Source organism: Euprymna scolopes, chromosome 32 (genome assembly GCF_053919585.1).
Source record: "Euprymna scolopes isolate OS-2025 chromosome 32, ASM5391958v1, whole genome shotgun sequence".
In the NCBI taxonomy this organism is placed as follows: domain Eukaryota; kingdom Metazoa; phylum Mollusca; class Cephalopoda; order Sepiida; family Sepiolidae; genus Euprymna; species Euprymna scolopes.
This window is the reverse complement of record NC_136513.1, coordinates 20,456,467-20,482,124: the sequence shown is the minus strand read 5'-3', so window position 1 is coordinate 20,482,124 and position 25,658 is coordinate 20,456,467. Positions and strand designations below refer to the sequence as shown.

At 35.2% G+C, this 25,658-nt stretch overlaps 1 protein-coding gene across 1 annotated transcript in view; it reads right to left on the bottom strand.

Moving 5' to 3' along the window:
* Nucleotides 1–651: 651 nt before the first annotated feature.
* LOC145256244 (putative methylmalonate-semialdehyde/malonate-semialdehyde dehydrogenase [acylating], mitochondrial) overlaps nucleotides 652–25,658 on the bottom strand; it is a 71,791-nt gene continuing 46,784 nt past the window's right edge. The window contains exons 7-15 of the mRNA XM_080114894.1: nucleotides 21,156–21,303; nucleotides 15,950–16,014; nucleotides 14,796–14,852; nucleotides 12,147–12,206; nucleotides 10,087–10,216; nucleotides 7,651–7,832; nucleotides 5,991–6,170; nucleotides 2,829–2,927; nucleotides 652–1,630 (exon numbers count right to left, since the gene is read on the bottom strand). Of these exons, the coding sequence (XP_079971020.1) occupies nucleotides 1,529–1,630; nucleotides 2,829–2,927; nucleotides 5,991–6,170; nucleotides 7,651–7,832; nucleotides 10,087–10,216; nucleotides 12,147–12,206; nucleotides 14,796–14,852; nucleotides 15,950–16,014; nucleotides 21,156–21,303 (1,023 nt within the window). The 3' untranslated portion in view covers nucleotides 652–1,528. The remainder of the gene's footprint in view (nucleotides 1,631–2,828; nucleotides 2,928–5,990; nucleotides 6,171–7,650; nucleotides 7,833–10,086; nucleotides 10,217–12,146; nucleotides 12,207–14,795; nucleotides 14,853–15,949; nucleotides 16,015–21,155; nucleotides 21,304–25,658) is intronic.

Genomic DNA, 25,658 nt, shown 5'->3' with positions numbered 1-25,658 from the left:
TCTATCATTACCAGGGAAATATTTTTCAAACTATTTTCAGGTTTAGAAAGCAGGAAGCTGTGTTTTTGAATTAAAAAAGAAATTGTTGATCAGAAAATCTAATTGGTTGAAATTGTAAGTAAAATACTTTTTCATCTGCTGTAAGAATATTTTTAAGTTTGTAAGTGCTATACAAATATTTCTATACAAGTAAATTTATATAGTTTAGATCAATATATATAATATATATGATTACCACAGTTTTCATTTTTTAATTTCTTGGGAATGATTTTGACGTGGCAAGCAAGCTTTTTGGTTTCAGGTGATAGTCTTATTCTCCACTGCTTTCAATCCTTGTTATCATAATCAGGAGCAGGTTTCTAATATATTTTATTTCTTATTTTTGAGAGATGGATGAAATAAGACCACTCGGAGCCATACTATACGGTCTACAACTTGAAACCAGAAAATATTACCAAGAAAATTTAGAAAAAAAAAAAAAAAAAACTTTTGTATTTCACCAAACATATTCAAACAATGACTTATTGCCTAAATATATGTATAGACAAGGAAACATAGAAAAATTCTGAGGTAAAAACCCGAAATCTACTGACTGCTATGTCTGTGACAACCATTTGCACTGATTGAGTTTATCAGTGGTTCCAAAAAAAAAAAAAAAAAAAAAAAAAAAAAAAGGGATGGTTCTACACAAAGTTTTCACCGCTAGAAGCAAATAATTTGTCTGGATTTTAGACAACTTAGTTGTCTGAACTTCATATTTTTTTGGAATAGTCCATAATGCCGCTCCCCATATGAGGGTACCAAATTGGTTAAAGGGGAAAATTATTCCCAACTCGCATTTAGGTAAAAATGCACTTTCGTAAATAATTGAATTCATTCAAAACGTATTGCAAAAACAAAAACAAATAACATCTATCTATATATATATAAGGAGATCAAAGAGGTATATATGGATTCTGGGATCAATTTCCTAAACGTCCGCCATGGAGAATTTTCGATATAATAAAAAGCTCAACAAGCAGATTGAGCTTAGATGCTTATAATATAAAAATATATACTGATGCATATAGATTTATTGATCAATTTAATACAAGAGAATACAATATAGTGTGTAGGGGATATGAAAGCTCTTTATGCCAGGCATTTCGAAGCCTATTGCTTCTCATCAGAAGAGGAAGGGATGTGCTAGATAATAAGATATGGATGTGACATCTAATAATAGGCATAAAGAACTTCAGTATATATTTTTATATTATCAATATATTTTCTTCTTGTGTGTGTGTGTGTGTGTGTGTGTGTGTGTGTGTGTGTACACGTCGGTGTTGTATGAAATGCCTTATATTTAGATAATAGAGATTCTATTAATTACCAAGAGTCAAAACACAGCAACATGCCTAATAATCTGAAAAGGGGAGGGAGGAATGCATCAATTTTTTATTAAGACGAAGAGAAATATAAAATTCTAAAAATAAAAAGAGTGTTCCAATGGATAAGGTAAAAGTTTATATGCTTAAATGTGTAAGATTGTCTATCGCATGACTGGCATGGCAACCGCTGCTTTGCCACCTGTGGCATCATCTTCCCTCCACATTTGAGTAACGGTCTTCATCTTTGTGTAAAATTGCATCCCCTGCAAGAAAATAAAAGAACATGTTCAAAAAATCTTAATGTTAGAATTAACAAAATTAAAATGAAGAACAAATTCAATATGCCAAACTTAGCTGTGGCCGGGAAAGGTGCCACGACAAACTTAGCCGCGATCGGGAAAGGTGCCACGACAAACTTAGCCGCGGCTGGGAAAGGTGCCACGACAAACTTAGCCGTGGCCGGGAAAGGTGCCACGACAAACTTAGCCGCGGCCGGGAAAGGTGCCACGACAAATTTAGCCGCGGCCGGGAAAGGTGCCACGACAAACTTAGCCGTGGCCGGGAAAGGTGCCACGACAAACTTAGCCGCGGCCGGGAAAGGTGCCACGACAAGCTTAGCCGTGGCCGGGAAAGGTGCCACGACAAACTTAGCCGCGGCTGGGAAAGGTGCCACGACAAGCTTAGCCGCGGCCGGGAAAGGTGCCACGACAAACTTAGCTGCGGCCGGGAAAAGTGTAATATCAAATGTAATTACATATATTCAAGATGCTATATCAAACATAACTATTACAAAGAAACAAATGATTGGGCCAAAGATATGTCTATTAAAAATTTAACAGTTCTTTTTTATATAAAAATAATTATTCTGACTAATAGTTACAATGTTACGTTTGTATAGAAAAAAGAAACTCCTAAATGCACTTTCTAATTACAGTGTTTTTAAACTGGGCAATTTTAGTTTGGCGCCCTCATTCTTTAAGTTCATTAGGTCTGTATCATAACATGGAGTAAAGAAACTATGAAATGCAGCAGATTATGTTGTGCTGTGAATCCAGCAAAGCAATCTGGTACTGCCTGCTCCTCTCTGAACTCACTCTCTGTATACTCAGGAGGGAGAGGTTTCCCTCTCTCATTATATCAAATTATTACATCATCAGTAACTCTCTTTCTGTTATGCCCTTTTTTCTTTAAAATTGGAGTTTATTCCAGTTTTCCAAAATTCTGGGACAAATGTCAGTCATTACTAGGGCTATGACAACAGCATATTCTTATCATTGTTTTGACTCTCGAGTATATATCCGACACAGACACAGTTAATCAAAACCGAGAACCACATCACTATATGATTGAAGGCAGAATAGACTAAGTGCAGCATCAGAACAGGTACTACGCCATCTTCTACTTTTACAAATAGAAGTGCACAAATACTTAACGCTTAAGAGAATTTCTTTTGTACATTACCTGTCGTCCATAGAAGTGTGTGTCACCTCGGAATGATCCACGAGATCCAGTAAATGAAAACATAGGCAAAGGAACAGGAATGGGTACATTAACTCCAACCTGCAGAAGAAAAAAAACGTTAATGGTGCATGAGATGACCGACCTATTATAATGTATCATCTTTCCATGGATTAAAAAGGTTCCATCTTCCAATTAGTTCACTTTGAGTTATCATCCATTGCACGTGTGATACTAAAATACTATGAAAATCAAAAGTATGAAAAAACATTTTCCCTCACAGAAGAAGACTTATGACTGGAGAGAACTTGAATGCCTACTAGACACTACCCTCGATCGTCTCTGTACACGGGTTTTCAGAACAAGCTGGCATGAGGATACTTTTTCCATAGAAATAAACCCTGACCAAATATTTAAAATCACATAGTATTCGCAACCCAAATAAGATCTCCTCACTATGGCTAACCCACATTAGCTTTTACAAGGAATGGTGCACCTTCTCCAAGTGATGTTACCTCAAGTAATAGCACAAAGCTGGATACTCCACCAGACTAGATAAATTCTTGTCCTGGAATCCAGTAAGACCAAGAGACCAACATGAAAGATATACTACAACGTATAAAAATGGTTAATTGGGGAGAGGAAAATTATGTTCTCATCTTCTTTACTAACTCAGTGTTTGAGAAATAAAGAACTTTAACGGAACATTCGAATATCTATGCATCTCATATAGAGTTCAAGTGTTAGCCCCAGGTTGTGGGCCCCTTGATTTCTGAGAACTTGAATGCCAACTAGATACTCTCTTTGAGTGTCTAAGGTCTCTCTTTGTATAGGGGTTTGTCAGGACAACCTGGCACGAGGATATTTTTTCCTACAAGCAAACCATAACTAAATATTTAATAATTACATAGTATTTGCTGCACTAATTAAGATCTGCTTGGTATAGCTAACCCATACTGGCTTTTATGACGAATAGTACACCTTCTTTACATGATGTTACATAAAGTAAAAGCATGAAGCTGGATATTCCACCAGACTAGATTAATTATTGTCCTGGGATCCAGTAATAACTAGAGACCACAAGAAAGGTATACTATAACATGTTTTAATGGTCAATTGAGGAAAGGAAAGCTATGTTCTCATTTTCTTTACTAACTCCGTGTTTAAATAGTAAAGAAGAACTTTAATGGAATATTCGAATATCTATGTATCTCGTATAAAGATCAAGTGTTGGGCCTCAAAAGGGCGGGGGTGCCCCTTGATTTCCGAGAACTTTGAAGTAAAATGAAATAAGAAAATATTATATACATCTATGGGAACCAAGTTCTCCACACAAACAGATGACCTTAAGGCAAACACGATTATCACCATTTAACTCTGGTAATATCGTTCTTGGCCACAAGAGGGCGATACAGTTTGTATCTTTCATTCTCTTTCTTCGCTGGACATCAAAGAGTGAAGATGTGACGATAAACGTTCTCCAGTTTGGTGAATGCCAGTCCGCCCCTGACCTTGCCATCAACCTCTCCTAAAAGATTATAAACGCAAGCCACATTACTTATAATCTCTCACTGAACTCTTACTATCATTTATTTTGCATCTGCTGTAAATAAATTTACTTTGGTTTTTATTGTATATCGGCATAATTCGGGTCTTCGTTACTCGCATAGGAGGCCAAATGACAAATAACTCTGATTTCCTAATTAACAAATAGAGGATGGGGTTGCCAACCACAATAACAGGCAACACTGTCCTCTACACATATATATTCTAGCAGACTGGAGATTGAATTAGGATAGTATATCATCCTATCAAAACTAATTAATAATAATGAGGATACTTAACACCATATTATTTTGGAATTCTTATTTGACACGTTTATATGTTCAACGTATTGAGTGGGGTTCAAAATCCATACTTAACCCCATATTTTGGAATTCTTATTCGACACGTTACATTCTTAAAAAAAAAAAAAAAAAAAAAACCTACTTGATCAATTTTTGTGATTTTTAGAATATGACATCTTTGTTTTTTCATATTTTATTTTTACTATTATTTTTTATTTTTATTTTTTTAACTAAGTGTAATTCTAAATAAGCTCCAAAAAAGCCTTAATTTGCAGTTGTATTCTTACTTTTACTTGTGACGAGATTCACCCGGGGGTAGGTAGACCTAGTTCCTAGTGAATTTGCCACATCACAAAATCAAGGTAGTCTCAGAATATTTCAGTCATTCGTGATTCCATCATTGCATACCGAAGACACAATGGCTACTCTGAGCTTTGACTGCTGTGAGCCACGTCCTCAGTTGACTATCAATCTTGTTGCACCATCTTGAAAGTGATGTTGGTGCTATTGACTTGTAATTAAGGTCAGTTATTGGATGACGAAGAGCGTGACCAAACCATCCTGATAAGTAATTCTAGTCTAAAACGCTTACATTGTGTTTGGAATGTGGTTGGAGATATGAACCTTGAGAATAAATTCTTAATATCACCTGTATTGAGGATTGGATGGTCCGTAATGACCAATGGTGTAACGGATAAAGCACTAGGTAATTCTAAATAACACTCTTTTGGAGGTTGAAGGTTTAATCCTCAGCATGGATGATACTAAGCTTGTCTCATCTGAACTCCAATCTATGATCTCGTACTCATCGGACTTTCACACAAAAATTTAAAAACACTCTACTAGCTACACCCCCTATCAACAATTTCCCCTACTCTATCTGTGCTTGAATCTAAACGTAGATTCCATGAGCCAAGCTGCCTGCCTGTGGAACACTGTTCCTCTAACCTGCTTCCCAGTCGACTATAATATTGTAGCTTTCAAGTGCAATGTAAACAAGTTCTTGCTGAACCATCCCGTTTAATAATCAAATTCTACCCAACTTACACCATTAACAATTACTATATTTGTCAACCCTTATCCTCAATTAGCCTTTTGAGCCTTGATAAGTGGTGACTCTTATAAAAAAAAAAAACGCACACACACAATGGGTAATTATTTAAGACTTATACCCAGTCATGGTTGACAGAACAAGAGCATGCTACTCCCATGGGTTACGTTTGAAATGCCATCCATATCCTCAAGTTTAGCAAGATGCAACCAAAGAAAGTCAGGTGATTAGCAGTCATATTAAAATGGACTTTAAAGTTTTACTGACCTGCCCAACATCAATTTCATTGGTGAACTTCCGAGCAGTCGCTCCATTCGTTGTAAAAATGGCCGTACCATTTCCATAGGGATTACTGTTAATAAATTCAATGGCATCATCCAACGTGTCGACATTAAGAGAACAAAGAACCGGACCAAAAATTTCTTCTTTGTAGCATTTCATGTTTGGCTGAAAACAGAATACAGAAACTGGAGTTAGAGCAGGTGTTCCTATTAATTTCTAAACAATCTATATAAATTAAACAGTAGATGTATGCATGTGTGTGTCTGTCTGCATGTAAATATTTAACTGATAAACTCTTAAATTACTGCTAACATAACACTAAAATTAACAGGAAATAGTAATCATACACCACGTTGCCCCCACCGACAAATCATTGCTCAAAACATTGTGTCATGGCTTTGTTCTCCATCTTTCATAGTTTTAGTTCTGGACGCATGGTCGTCTTTTTTACATTGGCGACTGGGGAATGCATGGATCAACAAGAAAAATAAAACATAACACAAAAAAAAAACACAGACTGACACTTCACATATATATCAGTTGGATTTTGGATGGGTATGTCTACATGCTAAATTTCACATCTATGTCTTGTCGAGAACGAGTTTATCTGTTGCTACCGGTTCATCTCGATCTCTCTAAGCTTTTCCTACCTGGCCCAAGCCATGCTCTGTCTCCAACTGTAGGCAAAGTCCAATTGAACTCTCAACTTCGACTGTCTTAAAGTCCCAACTCATGACTGACTGTCGTTAAGTTCAGCTTTGTCGTCTATTGTTCCTCCGACTCACAGTAACCCTTCCTCCAAAATATCTACAGGCGCATTGTTCGATCCTTACTCTACCTATTGGTCACTTGTCACATCCTGAATTTAAACTTCACCCCTGACTTGTTTGCCCAATTCACCGTCCATTGCTTAAAAATATTCTATTTCATTGTCACCTACTCTTTGCCATTTCCTACCCCTCCCAAGCACTCAACAGCTTCAGTCGAACATAGTGTCACACACCAAGGATGGTTTATAATGAGTAAAATCTTTGGATAGACAAATAATGCATACAGAAATATGTCGGCAAATTAAAATGCAAAATGTTCATTTAAACATGCTGCATATTCGAAAATTTATTCATAGTTTGAAGTTGTTTAATTTTAAATCTTTATCTGTCAATAGCTCAAATGGTAGGGAACACGGCTGGAGTGCTAAATGTTTTGGTTTCAATACTAGCTGATAACACTCAAGCCATTTTTTTTTTTTTTTTAAACTTTTGAAATCAGTATTATATATCTATAATATTCAACAGAGAATTGGCTCTACCTGGTTATGGCTGAGAAAACGGAAGCATGTTACCTGCATAGATTAAATAAGGAGTGGTGTCAGAAATATTCCTGAATTTGACAAGATACACCTGAAGAAGGTTGCAGGATAAATCGTCCAAAACATGAATATCAGAACAGTATATAAATGCTGGCATGTGTTGAATAGCTTTAAGAAATTGACTTCCAAACTAACTTCTCTCTGGCCAGGTCCTTATTTATCCCTCTTTATCTCAATAATCCAAATAATATACAAATTAAAACCCGACTCGGACTCAAAACTCTTGTTTGATTTAGACTATGGTGAAAACATTAAAATAAAACACGTATTATCTACCTTGACATCATGAATAACAGAAGGTCCAACAAAATTTCCCTTTTCATATCCAGGCACAGAAATATCTCTCCCATCCAAAAGAACATTGGCACCTTCATCAATGCCAGACTGAATCAAATCACAGACACGATTCTTGGATTCTGGTGAAATAAGTGGACCAAGATCGGCACCAGCTACATGACCTGCAAATACAAAGAGAAATGATTGCATATCAAAGTAATAGAAATTAAAAAATTTCATAAGTCCGTTTAAACAAACCAGTTTTAAAACTGCGTTTTTCATCTGTATTATTTGAACTACGTTTCAGTCGATGTAACCTCTGACCTCCTTCAAGTGTACCTAGTCAAACTTGGGAAATCTTTCTGTCAAATATGGGAATCTGCACAGAAGTCCAAACAGAACCTTTTATTTAATCCATGGTGGATAGCATGCTCTTGTTTCATCAGCCATAACTGCGTAGAAGTCCTAATTAATTTGTGATTGTATTTTAGTGTTGCCCGCACTGAGGATTGAACCGTCAACCCCTTAGATAGTGTAATTGACAACTGAATTTTACCAAGTACACTTTCCACTATGCCACAGGTCCTTGCGAATAATCCAAATTATCAATCCTCATCTCAAATTTCAGAAAGATGCATTTTTCATGTCCGTTCACTTCCTAGGCGTTTTTTTTTTTTAATTTCTATTTTTGATGATGTCACTTTTTATATTGCCTCTTTTTCTGTTGACATGTTTTTTTTGTCACATTTAACCTTTTGACCATGCCAGACAATCCTTTACCCTATCTATTCATAAATTCTTTCAAGACCACTCAAACAGAAAATAATCATTTAAAGCTAGGACATCCTTCAACATAGAAAAATGAAAAGAAATAAACTTGGCATAAAATAAAAAAAATCCAATAGTTTTCTATTGCAATAAATGAAACATAATAAAATTAATATTCCATTATAACCAAATATTATTAACCAAATATATTCTTTGTTTAATTTAATCTGTATGTTTACTAGAAAAAAAAAAAAGACATTTTCTTAACAATTTTAGTTTTCATTTTCTTTCATGCTGAGGTTAAACGTTTAATGAAGGACTTCAAACTTCTCTCGTCTATTGCCATTCCTCCTGTGCCAGCCGATAGGATTGGGTCGTCATCAACTGATTCTCTTCATGTATTAAGTCACTTATTTCACAGCTTTGGGTCACCGACATTAATGTAGGAGACACTTTGAAAAATTTTCAATAACGGATCAATAGTGGATGATGTGGCTGTACCAATTAAAACATTGTTACGTAACACAGTTTCTCATAGAAGCTTTTACAGTTTCTCACAGCAATTTTCTCCATCCAACGTGCTGCAGCCAAGATTGTGTCATTTTGATGTCTACTTGTCCCTGCATTTTGTAAAATTGTTAACAGTTGCCCGACGGGTTTCCAACCTTGGACTTTTGGCTAAGAGCAAAAGTGTAGAACCTTTTCTTATACTACACTTCACCTTTCTTGCTCTTGGTTAGTGAAGGAGAAATCCTACTAGACTAAGACAATTTTAATTTTTCTCTCAATCCCAAATGCCTCTTTTAGAGGATCTAGATTTTCTCTAAAAAAGAAAAAAGACCTTGTGTTTAACTCTGCCCTCTTGGATAGGTAATTAAATTCACTTTACAAGCATGTAGAAAAAGGATGGTTGGTTGGTTGTTTTTGTTTTACGGCATATCAACCCTTTTCGGGTTATTTAATGGTGAATCCAGTTATTTTGAAGAAAACTTTTTTAATAGAATATATATATATATATTTTTTTCAAGTCAGTTTCTATTTAACCCATAGTTGGGACCCTAACAGGTACTACCACTCCGGGTCAGAGTGGACCTGGGAGCAATGGCAATTAAAGGGTGGCTCCACACTCCTCAAAGCATGCAAGCTGGGGCCTCACCACTGGATATAGTTTAAGGTCATATCCAGGACCAAAAAGGATGGTAGAAATTTATACAGAAGAGAATACCAATAGTCCAGCATCCATCCAAATTTACTTTGCATTGTTGGCGCATTGATTATCACTCTTGGAAGTTTATTCCAAGGTCCAGGGATCTGATTTAAATCAAAATTGGTGGTAAAATAGTTTTTGTCCATATAGACTTTTTTCTGGTGCAGGAGTGAATAATGTATCATTATAACCCTTGAAGGGATTGTAAGCCAAAATCACCATGTAATCATCGGCGCTCAAGAGAAAATAGGTTAAGCTTCTTGAATCGGCCTTCATAGAACAGATTCAATAGACTCTGCTCTATTCGAATAATGAGTCTTTGAAGTCTCTCCAAATGCAGGATATCAAATATTAGATATGAAGCAGAGGTCAACACACTAACAGTAGTCTGACTCACCATGCATTGGATACATGTCATTAAAGCAGTAAAAAAGTAATTAAAATAAATAATCAATTTTTACCTGCATTCACTTTTAGTTGCTTAGTTTTCTCAATTAATTCTGGAATCCATTCTTTCGATTCGCCCACAAAAACAGCCGTCGTCAATGCCATACATCTTTGACCAGCGGCACCAAAAGCTGCTCCGACCAACTGAAGAAAGAATACATTTAAAAATGTATGAATTCATGACAAAAGCGTCTAAACAATTATCTATATCAATTAACAGACAACTGGTTTTGTTTTTATCGAGAATAGCGTGTACAATATTTCTTGTTGTGAGAACAGAGTGCTCAATAATTTTTTCTAGTAGAAAATAGAGTTTGCAATAGCAGTAGTAATAATTCTAGACTACTACTTATGCATATATATTAGTAGTAACAATTGTCAACAAAAGGATTGAATTTTAATTTCATCTTTAAACATTGGCCTGCCTAGCCACACTGAACATCTGTGATATAGCAAAATAGTCTCAATGCCCATATATTCTAACCTTTTCATGAATTGAGCACCATGGTAAAAAAAATTAATAGGTATCATTAACAAAATGCAAAGCTTTTCATAAAAAGAATAGAACACCCTCCAATAGCCGATATTGTGTATTATTTTCTTTTACATGTATGCCAAATAAAAGATTATAAATCTATCTATATACACTCGAATGATGCTCCAATTGTAATGCCTCTTATTCTTTTTTATTCTACTCAAATGGATCAGAGGAGATCGTAAATTGCGTTGTTATAATGACTAGATTATGCATTCATAACCTGAAAGTTTCATCTCCCTATTGCAGATATTGACGGTGTGAGACTCAAAGAAAGTAATCCCTGTCATGGACGTGCATCAGAAACAGATACATCATTGAATTTCTCCATACACAAAAAATTGAACCAATCAACGTTCACCAGAAGCTGTTGAATGTTTATGAAGCCAATGTAGTTAATATTGGCACAGTTAGGGGATGGGTTCATTGATTTAGAGTGGGGGCAGATGTGAATTACAATCACATTCAGTACCAATGAAATACTGAAAACTTTTTTTTAAATTATATATATGTATACTAGCAGTTCAGCCTAGCTTTGCTCTGGCCCTATGTACCATTCATAACTTGCCCTACGTGTGAATAAACTTTATGTAAGATTTCAAATGTTTACACCAAAAATTGCCTGAGTAATTTCGTACAGATTGCAGAGGTAAATATTTTTCAACTTTGACCTACTCCTTAACATTTATTATTTTGGTCTCAAATCAATGTACAAAGTTTTACCCATGTCAAAGTTACTTACATCTAAAATCTCAAGTGTTTAGACCCAAAATTGGCAGAGAAATTTGGTAGAATCTGTAAAGATAACTCTTTCAACTTTGACCTTTTGGAAGCTAAATTTTTGCCCCCAAACTGATTAAAATGCTTGCCACATGTCTGAATACCTGTTATGTATAAATTTCAAATGTTTAGACCCAAAATTGGCTGAGTAATTTGCTAGACACCGCAAAGGTCAAATCTTTTGAACTTTGACCTCTTGGCAGCTCAAATTTTCGACCCAAACCGATTAAAAAGCTGGTCCTATCTCTGAATACTCTTTATGCAAAATTTCAAATGTTTAGACCAGAAATTGGCTGAGTAATTTTGTAGAGACCGTAGAGGTCAATTTTTTAAAAAAACTTTGACCCCAATTTTGATCCTTTAACATATTTTTGGGGACTCAAATCAAAGTAATAAGTTTGATTCATGTCCAAGTAACCTACATCTAAAATTTCAAGTGTTTGGACAAAATTGGTGGAGGAGTTTGGAAGAGTTTTCAAAGGTCAAATCATTGAATTGACTCCTTGACAGCCAAATTTCTGGCCGAAAATTGATTAAAAAGATTATGTCAAATCTCGAGTCTGTAGACTGTAAATTGATAGAGTTATTTGGTAGGGAAATGTACAGACACACAGACATTTTCACCTATATATATATATATATATATAGATAGATAGATATACACACACAGGTGATATTAATGTACACTCCTTAAATTCTATAAGAAAACAATAACATCTATGTTTTGATTTAGTTGACAAAAACCACAATATGACTTACTTGATTTAAAGTCATTTCTTTGTTTGCATCAGGCATAATGACTCCATGATTCTTAGCACCCTGAAGATGAAACAATTTTTTTATAATTCAGAAATATAAGAAAAATAAATAAAGGCCAAGCTTTTTATGAATATTTATTTTTAGTTAAAAAACCAAAACCAAAAAGAAACTCACAAAATGATTAAGATTATTTTCCATAAAAAAGAATTAGTTAAAACTTTAATGTAAATTTTTTTTTTTACAATTTTTGGTAAAGCACCTGTGAAATATGACAGTTCAAAATAAAATGACAGCAAAACTTCATGAAGTACTTACTTGGTATTGAAAAATATTACTGTATACCAAAATTATGGAAAATGATCAAATAACATACAAAATAAAATTCAACGTTTTTACACTGTTGATGCCAAAGGGTGACAATCATTGTGTTTTAAATAAAATTTGGTACTTGTATAGTTTAGTCAAGACATTAAAAAATGAAAATATCGAAAAAGTTTAAATTGTATGTATCCGTCATGGAACAAAGTTCTCCGAAAAAAAAAATTCACTTAATTTCATCAAGTATTTTTTTTTATACAGTGAAAAAACAATTTGTCATGATACCGAACAAAATGTTCGATTTTTAGGAAGAAAAGCTAGTAGGAGTGTCAGTGCTTTAACTGGAGTTATCTCCCTTTGGCATTTCTAAAATTTAAACAAAATTTTTTTTGAATCCAAGATGGCTGCCTTCAACGCGCTCTCATAAAAACGTGTTTTTTAATGTCTTGACTAAACTGTACAAGTACCTAAAATTTTAATTAAATAAGATGAAAATCTGAATGGCAAATTTGTCTGTGCTTACAATGCACAGATGAATTGCATAAATCATTTTCCATAATTTTCAGTGTACAGTAATATTTTTTAATACCAAGTAAGTACTTCCCAAATTTTTTGCTGCCATTTTATTTTTAACTGCTATATTTTACAAGCGTGTTTTTATACACAAGCGATCAATTTTAAAGTGTATGGGAGTAAAATAAAGAGGAGGTAAATTAGAAATGTTAAGCACTCCTTCATTATTAGAGCGAAATTTGAAAATCGAAATATTGAATTTCATGTAAAACCTATGGCACTTAACTGCTATATTGCAGCAATGAACATATCCAAAAATCATGAAAAACGATGAGGTAAAAAATTATTTATTAATGAAAACAGTTTTCAAAGACAATTAGCAAAAATTGAGTTTTGCTAAATTAGTCTAAAATTTCAGAAAATACCTAGTAACGCGTAAAACTCTTCAGCCTTTTTAAAACAAAATTCATCTCTTGCTAATTAAAAAAAAATTTCTATCTTATTGTTATTTTGTAATTTTTTAATATTTTTATTACTGTGACATGACAATAAAATAGATACCATTGGTTTTAATTGAAATTCAAGATTATAATTTTCAAATTTTGCTCTAAGAATGAAGACGCAACGACTTATTTTTTTTTTAAGAGGAGGTAATTTCACTAATAACGAAAAGCAACAATTTATTTTTTTTAAGGGGGAGGTAATTTCACCAATAATGAAAAAGCAAAGTTTATAAGTTTGGCAGATGAGAATTGGTTATCATCAAATACTGACATAGTTGACAATTATAAAAATTATCACAGCAAAATAATTCACAATTATCATTATCATCTAGGTTGGCTATTTTTTAAAAAAATTTTTGGAAGCAGGGTTTTCTATCCTCTCATAATATTCCTCATCATTCAACCGTCAATTTATCCATCTCACACTCTAATGTCTTTAGTTTTGATAAGTGATAACTAGGACCATGACAACAGCATATTCTTTTCATTGTTTTTACTCTTAAGTATATATCCGTTAATATCTTATGTTTTTATATAGATGGATGTGGTTCTTGGTCGATTACATGAGTCTAACTGTGTCGGATATATACCAGAGAGTCAAATGAATGAAAAGAATATTCTGTTGTCACAGCCCAACTGATAATCCATTTGTAAAAATAAAAGTACATAAAAATGAATTCAATATCTGAAAAAAAAGTAAATCATTTTTATTTTATTTTATTTTTTTTACTTCTTTTCTTTTACTTTTTACTCTTTTCTGTTTTTCTTTATCTTTTTCTACCCCTTGTTCCATTTCTTCTTTTTCACCTTTCTCCCACTTCATCTTTTTTACTCCTCATTCTTTTTCTTCTTATTTTTCCGGTTATGACCTTAAACTATATCTCCAATGGTGAGGCCCCAGCTTGCGGGCTTTGGGGAGTGTGGAGCCACCCTTTAATTGCCATTGCTCCCAGGACCACTCTGGCCCAGAGTGGTAGTACCTCTTAGGGTCCCAGCTATGGGTTGAATAGAAACTGACTTGGAAAAAAAAAAAAAAACTTACTATTAAAATTTTTTTTCAGAATCACTGGATTCAGCATTAAATAACCTGAAAAGGGTTGATATGCCATAAAACAAAAACAACCAACTTATTTTTCCCATCAAATAATTTTTCTTAAACTCTCTTTGCCATTGACAATCATCCTTTTCCATTATTTATATAAAAAAAAAGTAAATAAATGATTGAATAATACAATTAGTTCATCTTGTGTTTGTTTTTTTCTTGTCACCATATGCTTATTTGTAATATGACAAAATTGATAAAGAGATGTCTTACCATGTTGGACTGAACACGCTTGCCATTTTTTGTGCCTCTGTCATAAATGTAAGTTCCCTGAAAAGCAATTTTTTTAAAAAATATTAAGAATTTACCATAGAAAGAAATTGGTTTATCAAAAAAAAAAAAAAAAATTTTTTTTTTACATTTTATGCTTTTAACAACAGAATACAAATATATAACTAAGATAAATAAAAATCTAACAAAAATGTTCTTTATTACACCAGGACCTCCATTTTAACATTGGAAAATGAAAAAGAAAAACAAAAACAACATTTTTCTTTGACAGAGAAAATTTAATTTTCAAAAGCTCAGATTAAAATAAATAAAATTTATTTTAAACACATTGTCATTATTTTCTATAAAAAATAAAATACGGTAACAAAAATAAAATCATAAAGAGATAAAAACAACTAAAATAAAAAATATTTAAAAAAGGATTAAATAAGTGAACTATTTGAAGTTATAAAATAAATGTTTTATGCAAAAGAATAAAAATGGAAGTAGAAGACTTTATGAAAATTCAGATATTTTGCAATTTTGTGAAATTTCAAAGTATAAAGCATCAATTAATAAATATTCTTCAAATTTTAAGAGTATTTTAAACAAATTTTTAAGGAAAAAAATACTCACCAAAATTTAGTTGATTTTAAACAAATAAACGTTTATTTTAAAAACGTTCTGCTGGTTTTCTAAATTTAAGAATTTCAATTCACTTTTAAACACTTACATTGAGGAGAAAAAAAAATTCACTTATTTCATGCGAGCTGTGGGTTCCTCCTGGCTTAGAACAAACTATTGCTGTTAAAGACTTTACTTTTTTAGGATAAAGAAAAAAACTCAAACTGATGATGGCATTATATCAGCGACACTAAGTTGACTTCAAACAAATAAATGTTTGTCTATTTTTTTTTTTTTTTTAAATCTGTGTTGTACTGGCTTCCTAAACTTACAAATTCAAATATGTGTGTGTGTGTGTGTGTGTGTGTGTGTGTGTGTGTGAAATTAACAGAATTATATTTTTTTTTTCATTAAACTTGAAAAAAAAAAAAAAAAAAAAAAAATATTAATCAAAAGTCCTAAAAATAAAAAAGATTAAACAAATGGGAGAAAAGAAAAAAAAAAACAACAGAATAAAATAATCCTAAACTTACAGCTTGATCAGATCCCACGAATGAGATAGCTTTAATGTCGGGATGATCACAGACAAAGTTCACAGCTGCAAAAAAAAAAACAAAAAGAAAAACAATGAATAAAAGTAAAAATATTGAATGATACAAGTATTTATCATTTGCTTCTTATTATTACTACTACTACTACTATTCTTTTGGCCAAGATCAAAGTGTAGTATCTGTTCTCCAGATGCTGCACTTCCATTTCTTGTTCTCTTTCGGTGGAGAAGCAGTCCTTCACGCCTGAGATTTTTTTTTATTTTTGTACCGTTTCTTCACATTAAAAAACGACCCTGTTCCGTGGGGAGGCACTGTAAATAGGTACTACTACTACTCTTGACATATCAAAGGCCTTTGATAGAGTATGGCATAAAGGTTTACTTCACAAAATCTCCAGCTACAGTATAGGTGGAAATGTCTTCTCAATTATTAAATCATTTCTCTCTGATAGACTCATAAGAGTGGTGGTTGAGGGACAGAAATCAGAAGCTCACAGTATTAATGCCGGAGTCCCTCAGGGGGTCCATCCTGGGCCCAACTCTCTTCCTGATCTATATTAATGATCTTCCAAATCACATCCTTACATCATTCATAGACATTTATGCTGATGACACTACTATCTATGGTAGCACATCTAAGACCGTAAACAACCAAGTTCTCTCTGATTCTCTCTCCTCTGATCTTGAGCAAGTGGTACAATGGAGAAAGAGGTGGCTTGTTACTTTTAATGCATCTAAAACCAAGCTTTTATCTTTACATCATCAACGTTCTGATCCACATCTGGCATCAACTGAAATGAATGGCTCTCGTCTTCGGTAGGCCTCATGTTTTGATAAGCTTCTAAGCTTGACCTTTACTCATGATCTAAAATGGAACACATACATTAAATCCATTGCTAAGGCCACTGAAAAAATGGTGGGATCCTTCTATCAATCCAGTAGATATCTCACTGCTGATGCAATTCTCTATCTATATAAGAGCCAGATACATCCAAGGATGAAATACTGTTGCCACATCTGGGCAGGAGCTGCTTGAAAGGACTTATCCTGCCTTGATAGAGTTCAAAATAGACTTTGTAGCCTCAGAGTATGTCCTTTTCTCTTCCATGCAACCTCTTTCTCACAGAAGAGATGCTGTGAATTTGTCTCTGCTTCATCGTTATTTTCATGACAAGTGCTCGACTGAGCTCCAAGTTATGGTCCCCCCTCGCCAAACTTTCACAAGAAACATCCGTCTAGCAGAAAACACTATCACTAATTTCCCCCACTCTTTATCTGTGCCTAAACCTAAATGTAGATTCCATGAACAAAGCTTTTTTCTTAGAACTGCATGTCTGTGGAACTGTCTTCCGTTTTCCTGCTTTCCAGCTGACTACAATCTGATTGTCTCCAAGTACAATGTAAACAAGTTCTTGATGAGCCGTTCCATATAAGTTAACAAATTTACCAAATTTCCATTACTAACGATTACTTTATTGTCCAATTGTCTACTGTACACTCTTTAACCCTTATCCTCAAGTGGCCTTTGGGCCGTGATAAGTGGTGATGTCTTTGTAAAAAAAAAACAAAAAAAAACTACTACTACTACTACTACTGTTATTCCAAAATTTGCACAACTTTTTTTCAAGCAATAGTTTTCAGATGTTTCAAATGAGAGACTCTTGATCACTATATCAACAATAATGTGGACGTAGTTACAAAAGTAGGCTTCCTTTACCGTGCTAGAAAATTACTCACCTCCAGAGAGCATCCTATATTTTTACAAAGCCACGATTTGCTTATGCATGGAGTAGTGTTACCACATCATTGTTTTTATACCTCATTGTAATACAGCTTCTTATTCCAGTAGCTTATTTCCAAGAACTGCAGGCTTATGGAACTCTCTTCCTGTTTTCACCCTATTTTTAAATCATGGTCTTTTCAAGACCAAGGTCAACAGGCATATCATACCTTTGCGATAATCATTTTTTGTTCTTGTTAGCTCCTTATATTAAATAGCTTCATACCTTGTCCGGAGCAATTTCCATAAAAACAAAACATCTAGAGTGCATCTACCATTATTTTCTCACTCTTAGACAGGGTCCAAAAAAGAGTGTAAAATCTTAATAGTTCTCACACTGTCAACCAAGCTACAATCTCTGTCCTATCACTGCAATCTTGCATCCTTGTATTTGTGCCTGTTTTACAAGTACTTTGATGAAATGTGCTTTGACCAACTCATAGCTCGTGCCCCCTTGACATACATATCCCCAACCTGACAAACAAAATCCCACCCCTTCACTGTTGAGCTTTCTAGATGCTGGAATGCCTTATACTCTAATAGTTTCTTCCCTCAGATTGCTAAACTTAGGAATTCTGTTTCCTGCTCCCCTGACTGCAAAAGTTTAAATGTAATGTGAAGAGACAGCTTGCAGCTCAACTTCCTACAGTCTGCAGTTAGAAACAATTCCAAATAGTAGCCCCTTATTGGTCCCCCAACAAAGGAGGGATTTGACCTAGTAATTCACTCCTGTCGTCCTTTCGTTTGTTCACACTTTTCTCAATAACCACTCCTTGAATTGTTTTGAAATTTTGCACAAACATTAGTCATGGTTAAAGTAAATTTTTGCCAGAACGAATTTTCTGGGATAACTGGAAAGTACTTCTGATCACGAGGCTTTGATGGTTTGGGCATGCACTTTATCATCTACTAACTGACCTGATTCACAAGGAAATAGCACCAACACCGCTACTAGAATGGCACAAGAATGTGACTTGTTTTTTCTTACTCATATTCACCTCTAACAAGGCATATTGCCACTTGGACGTAAGGGACTACTATTTGAGACTATTTACAAAGTTCTGTACAGTAGTCCAGTCAGAGAAGCAGAGAAGGGGTGAGACTTTGTTACTAAGCAGGTTTGCCGGGAACATGTACGTCGAGGGGGCACAAGTGCAGAGAGTTCATCAGATCACATTCCATTAAAATATTTGTAAAACAAGCACGGAGATGCAACATTATGGTGATGGGACAGCGGTTGGAGCTTAGTTAACAAAGTGGAGCCTATTAGATTGAAAACTCTTTTTGAAGAGAGAGAGAGACCAGCCCAGATGTGGCAACAATACTCCATACATGGGGGAATGGAGGCCTTGCAGAGGTACAGGATACTCTTTGTTATACAACGACGGAATCGTGAATGGCTGAAGTATACTGAGGAATCAGCAGCGGACAGACCTATGCAGCAAATTCACTTAGAGCCGGCTCAATGCACCTCAGGTATAAGTAATTGCACCAGCTTTGGATTGCCAAGTATTTCATATCAAAATATAATCCTACACTTTATGTGTATGTATATGCTAGCAAGGAGACCCGACGTTGTCCGGAATTGAATGAAAATCAACAAATGTTCCACCTTCCCATACTTTTGTCATCAATCCGTGAAATCTCTTATTTTTTAATCAAATAGATTGAGTGCCTGCTCTAGTCAACCCTGCTTCCATCTGCAGTTAAACAGGAGGAAACTTCACATCTCCCCACAGCGACTTATCCACTATACATTGCAATCTACATTGCACTGTAGAGAATCTACTGTTAATTTTATAAAATTATCTGTAAATAATGACTTCACTTAAAGTTTAAAATACAAAAGTCAAGTATCATGGTTCAGTTGTGTGATAAAAAGAAACATTCATTTCGAAGGCGCCCCTGTTTTTTTTATTTATTTATTTTTTATTACATTTTCACCCCAAACAAGGCACATTGCCACTCAGGTGTAGGGGGCTACTATCAGGGTCAGCAATTACTGGGGCACTATGTAGGGATTTGGGAAGCAAGATGTTGGTTCACGTTGCACTTGAACTTCTGCATGTCAGTACAGTTAGGGAAGCAGGATCTTGGAATGGAATTCCAGAGTCTACCGGTTCTGGGGAAGAAACTACTGGAGTAGAAAGATCTTTTACATCTAGGGATCTCTATTGTGTGGGGGTGGGATTTAGCTGCCTGTTGGGTTTGTCGAGGGTGTCTGCGTCATGGGGGCACAAGTGTCTGCAGTTCATCAGAGCATTCACCATTAAAATACTTGTAGAACAAGCAGAGGGATGCAACGTTTCATCGATGAGACAGAGGCTGAAGCTTAGATGCCAGTTCAGGGCCTATCAGATTGGCGACTCTTTTTTGAATCTTGTCTAGGAGCGAGAGACTAGTAGTAGACGCACCAGCCCAGATGTGACTCCATACATGGGCAAATGGTGGCCTTATAGAGATACAGGATACTTTCAGGTGTCAGTAGTTTTCTAGCACGGTAGAGAGAGCCTACCTTTTTTTGCAGCGGCCCTGGCAATGTTTTATCAAAGAACCAACTGTTGATTTTATGAAATTATTTTTACATAATCATTTGAATTAAAGTTAAATGTACAAAAGTCAAGTATCATGTTTTCATTGGGGTCTAAAAAGAAACATTCATTTCGAACAATCTCTTGTCTTATAAAAGATTCTACAGTTGATTTTATAGGCTAGGCCTTCCTGTTTGTGCGGTACAGGACGATATTTAAGCATTTTACTTTGCAGGATTATAAAAAAAATATTTAGGAGAAAAAATTTTCCAATCTCTTATCTGTTAAATGTGTTTTCATTAAAGATTTTTATAAAATAATTATAAAATAGTTCAATTTAAAATACCTACTTCAAAGGTGATGAGGAGGAGGGAGAGCAAATAATAAAACAAAATTCAGTGCTTGTCAAAGTAGTCGACAACTCGATTTTTAATATTGTTTTAAGCAAAAACAATATTAAATACTTAATTATCATGCCGAAAATAGTAGTATATCCAAAAATTATAAAAAAGATCATCAAGTAGAAAGTTATTTATAGTTAAAAGTAATTTTTACAGAAAATTGGATAAACCCCATTTTTCTTAGCTGTTATAAAGTAGACGGAAGGAGTCTACACACAGGGGACATAACTCTAAAAGGAATATTTTAGATTACTTGTGTCATGACTGCAATATTTATTGTCTATAGCATAGAATTTTTTTTTTTTTTTTTACTAAAAACACAATAGTAGTTGTTCTACTCTATGAATTTTCATAATTTTGGGATATATTACTATTTTCGACATGACAATTAAGTATGTAATATTGTTTTTACTTAAAATGAGAATTTTAAAAAATCGATTTGCTGACTACGTCTCAACAAGCACTCCAAATTCTTACAGTCATGTTTTCCATGAATGACATTGACTACTCCATCAGGAAAACCTGCTTCTTTGACCAATTCCATAAGAATCATGCAGGCGCCGGGATCCCTCTCAGATGGCTTGATCACCATGGTATTGCCACATGTTAAGGCAATAGGAAACATCTATATATGTGAATAAAAGAGAATATTATATATTGGACCATATTATAATTATTATTATTATTATACAGAAATGTTATGTAAAAATTTTTTTTAATTAATCTGCATTTACTAAAATATAAATAAAAATATTTTTGCAGTATAGATGTGTACTAAATTAAGTTATGAAAATATGAAATATATTTTTGTGTTACAAAAGTATCCCCCTCCCCCCAAGGTTAGGAAGTAGGATCGAAAAGCCAGTGCACCCGAGGGAGAGCACTCCAGTCTGCAAAAAATGCCTTGGTAGCCCCGTTGGCATTCCAAATGATTAACAATAAACTAACCCTTTCTCAAAAAGAGAAGACAAAACTCAGGAGGATGAAACTCCTAGAATTGCATAGGACGAGCTACATGCTATAATAGACAGGAAAAAGGTTATTACAAGAATGGTCGAGGCTGTTGATTTTGATGCCGAGGTAAAAAAAAACCAGCGGTGCCTATTTGGTGTTGCAAAGCCAACATCTTTTCAGATATTAACAATATTGAGGTTAAAAATGGACTATTAAAACAAAAAGGATCAAATATACCAACAGGGAAGTGACAGTGGCTAAGTGGTTAATGAAACAGAGTGACAACCTGGGAGTGCCAAGTTTGAATCCAGTTTTATTATCACTTCCTCCCATGTTTTCCTTGGCTTTTCCTTGTCAACTGACCCTTCTACCTCAACTGCTCTACACCTACTAACCCAAGAACTCTCATCCATCCTTTCAACATGATCATACCATCAAACTTTCCTGTTCTAAACCCATCTCTCTATACGGTTCAGATATAATTCTCCTCTTAGCTCATCAGATTTGCATGTTTCTATTACACATCTATCGCATTATTTTCATATCACTTCTCTCAGTATTTTAACGCTTTTTTTTTATGAAAGTTAAAATGAATTAAATAAGAGATAAGAATTGCAATATTTTTTTATTTATTTATTTATTTTTTTTTATTCAATTTTCACCCCAAACAAGGCACAGTGCCACTTTGAAGCAGGGGGCTACTATTAGGGAATTAATTAGCGGGGTCATTATGAGGGGAGAAGAGTAGAAAGATGTTTGTTAACATTACACTTGAACTTCTGCATATCATTGCAGTTGGGAAAGCAGAATCCCGGAAGGGAGTTCCAAAGACCCGCAGTTCTGGGGAAGAAACTATTGGAGTAAAAGGCTTTCTTGCACCTAGGGATCTCTACTGTAAAGGGATGAGACTTAGTAGCTTGTCGGGTTTGTCGGGGGTAGTTACGTCGGGGAGGTACAAGTGTTTGCAGTTCGTCAGAGCATTCACCATTAAAGTATTTGTAGAACAGGCAGAGGGATGCAACATCTCGTCGATGGGACAGAGGTTGAAGCCTAGATGACAGTTCAGGACCTATCAGGTTGGAGACTCTCTTTTGAACCCTGTCCAGGAGCGAGAGACAAGCAGCAGATGCACCAGCCCAGATGTGACAACAGTACTCCATACATGGACGAATGGTTGCCTTATAGAGGTATAGGATACTGGCAGGCGTAAGTAGTTTTCTAGCACGGTAGAGGGAGCCAACCTTCCTCGCAGCAGCCTTGGCAATGCTCTCAATATATCTATTCCAGTTCATATTCCTTGTAAACGTTAGGCCGAGGAGTTTAAAAGAAGTACTTTCAGGCAATGTGTTCTTGGCCATTGCTATTGGTGGTAGAGAAGGTTTCTTGTAGTTATTGAAGGAAACAAGCTTAGTCTTAGCAGCATTGAATGTGACCAACCATTTTTGTCCCCATTCCACTACGGATTGGAGGTCGTCCTCTAGTGTTTCTGCCATTTTCTTGGATATGTGTTCATTTGTTTTCCCCTCATATCTGTTATAGAGAGTGGTGTCATCGGCAAATATACCCATCTCCGAAACAATATTATCAGGGAGGTCGTTTATGAATATCAGGAATAATAGAGGTCCAAGGATAGACCCCTGAGGTACTCCCGCATTTATGTCATATTGTTTGGATGTATGTCCGTCGAGGACAACTTTGATTTTTCTATTACTTAAGAAGGATTTAATTACATTATGAATTCTTCCAGTGATTCCATATGATCTAATTTTCCTTAGAAGACCATCGTGCCATACCCTGTCAAAAGCCTTAGATATATCAAGGGCCACCGCTCTACTCTCCCCTGTTTTATCCAATGAACGGTATATATGTTCAGAAACTACAGTTAAGATATCTGCTGTTGAACGGGCTTGCCTGAATCCATATTGTTTGTCAGTCAGGAGTTTAGCAGCTGTTAGGTGCTGGACTAGGGCTTGATTAACTAAGGACTCAAATATTTTGGCGAAAAGCGGGAGGAGGCTAATGGGGCGATAATTTAGTGGGTCAGTTCTTTCACCAGAATTCTTGAATACTGGTACCACAGAGGCGGTTTTCCAGCAGTCGGGAAAACAAGATTCGTTAAGGCATTTATTGTGAAGTTTGGACAGAACTGGAGCAACCTCGGCAGAGCATTTTTTTAATAGCACAGCCGGGATGAGATCTGGTCCACATGCTTTTGAGGTGTCTAGGTTTTTTTATAATAGCATGTACCTGAGAAGGGGTGATTTTCAAATCGTCAAGTGTGGCGTCTGTTCGCAGAGGAAAATCAGGGAGTGAGTGGTGTACCGAGTTCAGTGTGGAGTTTGAGGCAAACCGACTGGCAAGCAGATTAGCCTTGTCAGTTGCCGTGCAAGCAACCTCATGATTGTTTGTTAGGGGGGAATAATTGACTGTCCATTATTAACTACGCTGTTGTAGATTTTCCAAAAATCCCGGGTTCCTAATTTCTGTGCTGCTTTTGTTTGATTGATTGATTGGTTTTACGGCATATCAACCTATGTGGTCATTTAATGCCGGAGTCCTTTTTTTTTTTTTAAAACTTTTTTTATTGGGAGGGGGGGAATGACTTTTTCAGCCTTTCCTCCCTTTTTTTTATAAAATTGAACTAAGAAATTACATGTTGTATTTATACATGGATGTGTATATTTGGGTGACTTTAAATTTCCTTAAATTTTCTTATATAAATTTACTTTCCTTAGGTATGCTAGAATATTTGCTGAGTTGACCTTTTCAAAAAGGTCTTCCATATTGCTTTCTGTATAATATAATTTTCTAGTTGGGGCAAGGTCATCACACCCAACTAGGATATGTTTTACTGTGAGTGTCTCCTGGCATGGGATGCACTCTGGCGCCGATTCTCCATTTAGTATATAAGAATGAGTAAAGTTGGTGTGCCCTATGCGCAACCGAGTCAGTATCACATCTTCTCGGCGTGATCTCTTGATGTCCGGACATCGTTCCTTAAGTTCAGGTTTGATTGAGTATAATTTGTTGCCCTCTTGCTGACTCCACCGCAGTTGCCATTTTTCCTGTATGTATGCTTTTATCTGGGGTCTAAGATCAGTATGTGGAATCTTAAAATTGTCAGTTGGAAGGTGAGAAGATCTTTTTGCAGCTGTATCTGCCCTGTCATTGCCTTTGATCCCCACATGGCTGGGGATCCAGACAAGAATAATGTTTTTAGTAGTTGAAAGGATATTGATTTTTTCTATTAATTTTGTTGTTAGTGGATTTTCTTGTTTTTGATTTTGTATAGATAATAGGACTGATAGAGAATCTGTGAGAATGATGAAGTTTTTGGTGGTTTCCTCTGAAATTATGTTGAGTGCTAGATCGATAGCTATAGTCTCTGCAGTGAATATAGATGCTTCATTTTGAAGATTTCTCTTCATTGTGGTTTTATGGTACGTTGCTGCACATCCAGTGTGATTGTTGCTTTTAGACCCGTCTGTGTAGATAAAGGTGTAGTCTGAATATTGTAATTTTAAATGTTGAAGTTCGTCGTGGTATTCAATAGGGTTTGTGGTAGATTTGGACTTTTTGTTTAGGTTGAGTTTTATTTCAACTTGTTTCATGGTCCATGGGGGTGTTTTAGGCAGTATGAAGTTGTGAATGCTGGAGATTGGAATTTTCGATTCTTCAATGCTTTCCTTCATTCGGAGCCCGAACGTTTTGATAGTTTTTCTTCTCATGTTAAAGAGTTCTTCATATTTAGGATAGAAGGTACATTGGTATGCAGGGTTGTTTGGGCAAGACTTAAGTTTCAGTAAATATTGAAGGGCTAACTTTTCTCGCCTTAGATCTAGTGGGGGGTCATGTGCTTCCGTGTATAGACTGTTCACGGGGGAAGTTCTGTATGCTCCTAGGGCCAATCTTAGGCCAGTATGGTGAATAGGGTCTAGGCTTTTTATATATGATGTTCGGGTTGATCCATATATGAAACAACCGTAGTCTAGCTTTGAGCGGACTAGTGCTCTGTAAAGTTTAAGG